General features: G+C 37.6%; 1 protein-coding gene across 1 annotated transcript in view; it reads left to right on the top strand.

The window, feature by feature from the left end:
• The window catches only part of LOC107725896 (forkhead box protein P2-like), a 100,157-nt gene extending 92,788 nt beyond the window's left edge, over positions 1-7,369 (top strand). Inside the window, exons 16-18 of the mRNA XM_016535314.1 lie at positions 641-794; positions 1,116-1,269; positions 7,070-7,369. Of these exons, the coding sequence (XP_016390800.1) occupies positions 641-794; positions 1,116-1,269; positions 7,070-7,214 (453 nt within the window). The 3' untranslated portion in view covers positions 7,215-7,369. The remainder of the gene's footprint in view (positions 1-640; positions 795-1,115; positions 1,270-7,069) is intronic.
• The last annotated feature ends 1,335 nt before the right edge of the window (positions 7,370-8,704 follow it).

Raw genomic sequence — 8,704 nt, 5'->3', positions numbered from 1 at the left:
TGTGTGTGTGTGTGTGTGTGTGTGTGTGTGTGTGTGTGTGTGAGGTTGGCACAGTCAGTGAGAGTCTAGAAGGACACCGTGTGGTAGAGGCAGGGACCTTCTCTGCCAGCCTGGCCTCAGATTGATAGCAGCCTGTGCAAATGCGAGGGCATAATCATTAATATTTATCCAAACTGTCATAAATGATTTGGCTTCGCAGTGTCGGCCAACAAGGTGCTCGTGGCAAAAACTTTAAAATTTAATTACTGTATATAACTTTAATGTGCAGGAGGCAAAAATGTCAGGAGTCTTTTTTTTTTTTCTTTGACTGTTTTGAGGTAAAGTTTTGCATGGTTTCATTATCATGTGGATGCTCGGGCTTTCTTTATTCGCTGTTCATTTGAGGCCTGTCTTGTAAGGTGAAGAGATTGTTTTTGCAACTTCGAAACTTTCCCGTTGTTTTTTTTCCTGCCACTTTGTGGCAGTTCTCATCTGTTTTTATCATACTGATTCTTCAGCAATAATTTGGAAGTAACTCGATAAAAAAGAGGAGATAATCTGGAACGAGCTGGAAGCCGTGCGCTATGACATGCCGACTGCTGAAAAGGCTTGAAAATGCTTGAGTATAACTATTCCCTCTCGCTCTCTCTTTCTCTCGTAGGCTGCGTTGGCGGAGACCTCTTTGCCGCTGCTGGGTAATCCAGGCTTGATGAATAGCGCGTCAGGTATGATGGGGGCGAGTCCTCCAGGACTGATGAGCGGCAGCCCGACCGGCCTATTACAGGGCAGCATGCATGAAGATCTCAACGGCGCACTAGATCACCTGGACACTAACGGACACAGCAGTGTTTTTGCAACTTCGAAACTTTCCCGTTGTTTTTTTTCCTGCCACTTTGTGGCAGTTCTCATCTGTTTTTATCATACTGATTCTTCAGCAATAATTTGGAAGTAACTCGATAAAAAAGAGGAGATAATCTGGAACGAGCTGGAAGCCGTGCGCTATGACATGCCGACTGCTGAAAAGGCTTGAAAATGCTTGAGTATAACTATTCCCTCTCGCTCTCTCTTTCTCTCGTAGGCTGCGTTGGCGGAGACCTCTTTGCCGCTGCTGGGTAATCCAGGCTTGATGAATAGCGCGTCAGGTATGATGGGGGCGAGTCCTCCAGGACTGATGAGCGGCAGCCCGACCGGCCTATTACAGGGCAGCATGCATGAAGATCTCAACGGCACACTAGATCACCTGGACACTAACGGACACAGCAGTCCCGGATACTCCCCACACACCCAACTGTGAGTTCACACACATATACACGTGCATTTAGACATAAAATGGCACATTTAATGTGACGTGTTTACAAAATATTCAGCAGGGCTTAATTTCATCCAACAGGATTTGATTGGATCATGAAAAATTTGCTATTTTATTAGCTAATATTGCTAATACTATCAATATGGAATATTATATAATTTTTTTTTAATCATTAGGTACACCAGCATATGGTATATGGGGTCAATTTTGATTTTATTTTGCATTTAAGATCCTAAAATAACTAATTATTATAGAAATAAAATAGAAATAAGTATTTATATTATTTATAAAAAATATATACACAATTATTTAAGTTCTTTCAGATTTTTAGCACTGATTCTGCGGTGGTATGAGTATTCACAAGGATCCTAAATTGTTTAAATTAAATTCACTCATTTCTAAATTCATTCCTAAATTGCCTTTAAAACTAAATTCACTCAATTCACTAAACTTACTCATTGTTTATCCAGTTTCATTCTAAAATATGTCATTTCATGGAAATAAAATGGGTTGCAAACTGCTCATTTACCTTCGATTTTGAGGGATGCTGTGGAGTCATTATAGTTTAGCAATAATAAAATAAAGTTAATGTTGATGTTATTTATTTAAAAAATATACAATGTTAAGGGAAGATGTTTGAAAATTATAGCAAAAAGCAATTTTTTTGTGCCAAAAAAATTGAATATTGTACTTTTGCAGTAATAAAATAATTATTTATTAATTATAAAAAATATATATAAATTTTTTTTTTTTTTTTTCAGATTTTTTTTGCATTGAACTAGCAGTGGTATAAGTATTCGCAAGGTTCATAAATTACATTTAAATTACATATGTATACAAAAAAAATAAAAAAAATTTAGACCTGAAGGTTAAGTGTACATTTGGTTCTTAGATTACAGCTCTTACCTATAAATAGGTAAGAAGTGAAGGCTGCCATAATTATAGATTCCCTTGTAATTACCCCACTGTCCGCATCGCAGAGGTTTAGATGTTATATTTTATGCAAGACCATTCCTATTAATATTTAGCAGCTAACTATATCATTAATTACTTTAAAATCTTTGCCTTTCCATCTTTTTTAATGGCTCACAGAGAGAAAGAAGGAGACAGAGAGAGAGAGCACAGGCTGATGAAAGATTAATGCGGTGCCGGTCGGAGGAATGGTGATATAGAACATGTGCTCGCCCTAATCAGTGATGTCACTCATGCTGGATGGCTGTGTTTACCGAGCCAAAGATAGTAGCACGAGCGTTAAGGGCAACGGGAAGCGTGTCGCACGCCATCAGACCTGCACACGTTCACATTTCATGCATTTTCATGCACAGAGTTGCTAATGCTAACCCAAAGACCCTATTAGCTAAAAAATACACTGTGCGCTCTGGAAATGTGTGTTAATAGAAGTGTGTTTGATTCAGAAGTGGGACAGTAGTGTGAAGTGGGCCAAATCTGAGATCCAGACAGAATCCCTGTGTATTCACTCCCTCAGGTTATTTAACTTTTAATAACGGACCGTTAAGTCTGGTGTTTTTAGACCCCCCTCTCTCTCTTTTTCTGCCTGTCCGTCTGTCATATTTTCTTTCTTTCTGGATTGAAGCGTTAAGACATAAATGCTCAATAAAGGTGAAGGTCCCTGTTACATGACCTCTACATGCTCAAAATGGAAGAAATATGTTTTGCGAGTGGCTTTTTCGGGGCTGCATTTAATAATGAAGAGGCTAAAGAGGACAACATATTCACATTTTGTCTCCTGAGAAACAGAACAATTAGACTAACCTTTCTCTGAACATGTTGCATTAATGGCATCTGTCTGACTAGATGTGTGTGTATGAGCACATGCATGAGTTTTGACATGTTCTGTTTTCTGTATTTTGTTTAGAGGAAAAAAATGTAATTGTTTGCTTTCATGCATGCATACAAAGATAATCTAACATTTTTTCAATATGAAATAAAACTTAATCATTGTTCTTTTTTTAAATGCACTTTATATCAAGTGAATTTTCAATGGATTAACTTGAGAACATTTTAATTTTACTTATTGTTTATCCATTGCTTACTGCTTACTCTGAAATATGTCACTTTATGAAAGTAAAATTGGTTAAATATTTCTAATTTCCCTTAATTTATTTGTGTGCCTTAATTTATGTGCAGTCATTATTGCAAAAAAATTTTTGTGCCACAAAGAAAAAAACATCAATATTAATGTTTAGCAGTAATTATTCATAATTCAGAATATATATATATATATATATATATATATAAAGAATAAATATAAATATTTCATCACTGTGCTGCAACTGACCAATCAGAATCAAGCATTCCAGAGAACCATGTAATAAAACTTTTTAAACACTATTAAATCCACACACTTGCACAAACATGCTTGAAATTGGTAGTGTTTGCAGTCATAGTTGTCTCTGATCGTTTGGGGCATGGGAAGCGTCTTTGCTCAAGCGCTGGCTGTGCCAGTGTCTACAGACACACACACAGACTGGCACAGACTCCGGCTCCAGATTTTCTCATGCCAGCCTCTCATTAAACACAAAATGACTCATCCTGACATCTTAATACAGTGGAGAAGGGACGGCAAGGACTAATCATTTCTCTCTTCCTCTCTCCTTCCTCTTCCGACCTCACAAGCATGCCGCTGATTTATAATTAATGCAAATGAAAGCTGTAAGCCATGCTTCTTCACATTAGGAGTAAAGGCCTGTGTCGAGCTTAATGGCCAGTGGAACGTCGGACCGACCGGGATCATTTGTCTCGCCGTAATATCTTTAAGTATATCTGTTTGTTATTGTACGATAAATGTGGCCTGTGGAACGTTAGGTGAGCGTTGACGGTCAGCGGTGTCTTTTATAGCCCTATCAAACATTATTATGACAAAATGGATGTTTACTAACATTATAGCTTCAATTTTATGGCTCTAGTGTCAGTAAAATGATAAGACCTAATAAAAACATGGTGAATTACAATGACAAATACCTTTTTAATCACAGGTGAACATTCTATGTACTACTTTTTGATACCAAAATAGATTGTAGCATCATTGTTATGGCTGAGATTGCAGAGAAATGATGAGAATGAACAATTTACATAAACAAAAATGCAAAAATTACAGTTACGAAAACTGCTTAAAATTCTGACAAAGAAAAACTATGAGAAAGAACTTTAGAAATTAGCAGAAATTTAAGACAAATTAAAATGACAAATACTTATGCAATCACAGGTGATTGCATTAAATCCCAAAATGATGTTGTTTGAAGACTAAAGCTTGATTCTTTGTTGCTACATAATATCCTTAAGTGTATATCAGTTTGTATATAAATGCGGCAGGTGGAAGTTACACTATTTTTTGATGGCAAAATAGATGTCTATGAACATTTTAGCATCATTATCATTGTAAAAATGGCAGAGAGTGAATTTATGCAAATGATAAAGTTGCAAAAATTACACAATTGTATAAAATTGCAACAAAGTTGTAAAACTACAAGAAAGAACTTTAGTGATGAGCAGTGACAGTCAAAAACGTCTTTTATAGCACAATTTTGTTACAATGACAAAATAGATGATTGCAAACATTATACCAATGTTTTTATGGCTAACATACCTGTTAAATGATAAGAACGAATGGAAATTCCAATAACGAATTCCATAAACCTATGAAAATTATATGAAACTGTCAAATTAGTAAAAAGAAATATAACTAGTAATGGCCGATGGACATGTCAACGAGAGTGTATCTTTACTCAAGGTTACATTGTCTGACGACCAAATGCCATTGTGCTTGAATTAATTGCTTTAATAAAGGAAGGAGAACTTTTTAATTCGCATTCACAGGTATTTCTTGAGGGTGTGAAATTTATCATTGTGGAGGTCCGGCGTAGTCGCCCCCTTTCTCTCCAGCGCACGTAGCTGAGTACAGGAGACAGAAACATCCCGGCGCTTCCACATCTGAATATTAATCTATTTTGCTATAAATATTAAAGTAATCTGTACCTTTTAAAATTCTTTTCATATTCAAAGTTCCCCGTGCCATTGATGAGCGTGACCCAGGAGAGAGCAGCCAGACATGGCCTAATACAGAGACTAGTTGATAAGGAGTCCTCTCTCTTTTTCTCTCTCTCTCTCTCCAGTCCAGTGGGATTTCCTGATGCATCCGACGTGTCAGAAATAATTAGGTTTTGTCAGATTTATCATGGGTAGCACAAACCTCTCTCCCTGCCAAGGGCCCGAGATCATGTTAAGCCTTGTTTGTGTATGACAGAGTTATTATTCTTGTTAGTAACCCTACTTCCGCCCTCGTTTCGGCATCTCGCTGCTCCTCGCCAAACCGCTCCGAGTTTTTTCACCATTTTTTTACCCTCCTCCCTACATTTATTGACAGTCGGTAAAGATATTCATCCATTTGGAGTTAAAAACATGGATCATGGTGTCCGAGGCAACTGGCAGTCTGAAGTTGATTAATGGTGGAGTCTAGCTGCAGGTTGTCTCCTCACTTGAGAAGTGCCACCATAGCCCCTGCATATTAACGAAGGCCTGCACTTTCTATTAACAAGATAAAAAAAAAAAGCTCCACTCTCCCCCCGCCTACCCAACAAACCCCCCCTCTTTGCTCCAGGGGCGAGAGGATGAGAAATTCTCCATTATTTATAATGGGGCTGCAGCTACTCCTTTTTTCCATTTTAAATAGCAGGTGCCATCAGTAAACTTCTCAGCGGCGAGCATATTTTACTGTCAACGGTTTCACGTTTCCACACGTGCTTCATTAATCGGGGTTTAATTGCTGTTAACGCTTTTTTTTGCGACTTTGAAAACACGGACATCTTGAGTTAAGGATGCCGTGTTGAATGCGCATGTCTAATCGTTTTTGCGTGGTTGATGAGTTGCGGCTTTTACTTGATTCTGATTGGTCAGTAGCTGCATTTTTGCTTTCAAATATTTTTTGTGTAACGCTGGGGAAACTATATACTGGCAACCACATTTCTGTATAGCTGTACTAGTTTCCTGTCTCTTTCTTCTCATTTAACAATAAAATTTGAACTTAAATCATATTTAATATCCATTTATGTATTTTATAAGTAATAAGTGGGATAAGATGGTCATTATTGCAAAATAAACCTCTTTTTCTTGTTTTATTAGGTCCTGAATATCTTGTTTATTTATTTGTTTGTTTGTTTGTTGTTATTATTATTAAGACCATTATTATTATTATTATTATTACACTACCATGCAGAAGTTCGGGGGCAGTAAGATTTTGAAAGAAATTAATACTTTTATTCAGAAAATACGTAAATTTACATATTTATCAAAATTTCGTTAAATTTAATTAATTACGTTAAATTTATCAAAAGTGACAGTAAAGACTTTTATGTTAAAAAAAATGCATATTTCAACTAAATGCTGTTCTTTTGAACTTTCTATTCATCAAAGAAACCTGAAAAAATGTATCACAGTTTCCACAAAAATATTAAGCAGCACAACTGTTTTCAGCATTGATAATAAGTAATGTGCCTTGAGCACCAAATCAGTATATTAGAATGATTTCTGAAGGATCATGTGACACTGAAGGCTGCAGTAATGATGCTAAAAATTCAACTTTGATCACTGGGATAATTTACGCTTAAATATTTTTTAAAAATAGGAAGTGTTATTTTATGTTCTAATAATATTTCATATTATTGTACTGTATTTTTTATTTAAATAAATGCCGTATTAGTGTAATCTTTTACGTGTTTGACCAGACCTTCCTCTAAATTTCAGATCATTTTTTCGCTTACACAGGCCTCTAATTCACGTTAAGGAGGAGCCACTAAACATGGACGACGAGGACTGTCCGATGTCATTGGTGACCACAGCCAATCACAGTCCTGAGCTGGATGATGACCGGGAGCTTGAGGAGGGCAACCTATCGGAGGATCTGGAATGACTATTTTGCCCCACCCCTCCGCCGGGGCTCTGCCCCTTTCAGGCCCCGCCCCTCAACTAATCCACAACCACCGCAAACGCAAAAAGACTGGAAGCAGCAGGCGGGAGTATTTATTTAGCATGCATCTGGAGACTGGCCCGAAGAAAATCTATAGCGCAGATCTTTTGGGACCACAGATGGACAGACATGAGACGTCTGCTGTTTAAAAACAAACATAAAAGGAAGAACAAAAGGACAAGATTTCATTGGAATCACCTCGGCCACCTCACACAACAAACACGAGGCTCACGGACCGAAAAAAGACAGAAGTGAAACGGGAGCGAGTCCGTTTTGTAGAAAGCCAACGGCCACATATACTGCCAAAAAAAGAAGTTTTAAGTTTGTGAATATCCAAGCCACATTAGTCGTCGGTGTTAGATGCAATTGCTGGTTCAATTCAAGTTGTTGCTCTGTTATTTTTTGCACACGAGTAGTATCAAAAATTAGTGTCACTGCCTGTATGTCGACAAAAATGTAAAAAGGAAAAAAAGCTGTTTTTCGTTGTTGTTGTTGTTGTTCATTTGTTTTTGCCCCCCCCCACCCTAAATTGTCGTTTCGTTCTTCCCGCGACTTAGCTTACGTTAATTTCGAGTCATGTTTGCGGCACCACCAACTGTAAATGGCATTTCTTAAAATCACATCAGTAACACAACCAAGGTATCAAGACTGTTGCAGCCGTCCAAAAAAAGTACACAAAGTAGGTCTCAAGTCTCACTAGCTCCGTTTCTGCTGAAAACGTGAAATGTGATTCAGTCGCAACTGCTGAGAGGAAAAACACGAAAGAAAAAGATGCGTTTCTGCATATTCTTCTAGTCTCTTTACCTCCTTGTTCTAAAGCTTTGTCTACCTGCAAAGAGTCACAGGCAACAGCTAGAAACCAAAGCCAACACTATCAACGGCCAATAGCTTAGACAGAAGCCACCAGCCTCTTTGGTCAGTCTTCTGTGACTTTAACTAGTACAAAGAGAAGATTTTTTTCCACTAACTACCTTCGAATAACCTCTGGGATTGTCTCCTTTAGCCCTGTACAAAGAGAAAATGATTTTGATGTAATTTGATCGACAGACGGAGCGCTCGCTCAGGCCTCGTGATGTCGGTCGACCCCAAATAAAACGGGAAGACCTCGATTCAGCGACCGTCATGTGGTCCGGGTAGAGCGAGAGAGCCGCTATAAATGGATCATGACCAAAACAACCATTTGTGGAAGTACAGAAAACATTACTTCTGTATTTCTTCTTTTTTTTTTTGCTATTATGATTTGCGTAAGCCATCTTGTCATCGTTTTTACTAGTTAAATGTACTGTTCATTGTGACTGTCCAACGTGTCATGTCTTATATCCGTCAGTTTCTTCAGAGCCGAAAAACCGAAAATATAGTAACCAAACTTTAAGATATCTAGTGAAGCCAAAAAAGTCATGATTTCAAGTCGATATGAAATGATGTGGCTTGGT

Source organism: Sinocyclocheilus rhinocerous, unplaced genomic scaffold (genome assembly GCF_001515625.1).
Source record: "Sinocyclocheilus rhinocerous isolate Xijiao unplaced genomic scaffold, SAMN03320098_v1.1 scaffold395, whole genome shotgun sequence".
Taxonomy (NCBI): domain Eukaryota; kingdom Metazoa; phylum Chordata; class Actinopteri; order Cypriniformes; family Cyprinidae; genus Sinocyclocheilus; species Sinocyclocheilus rhinocerous.
The sequence above is the reverse complement of the archived record's forward strand: the minus strand, read 5'-3'. Positions and strand labels throughout refer to the sequence as shown.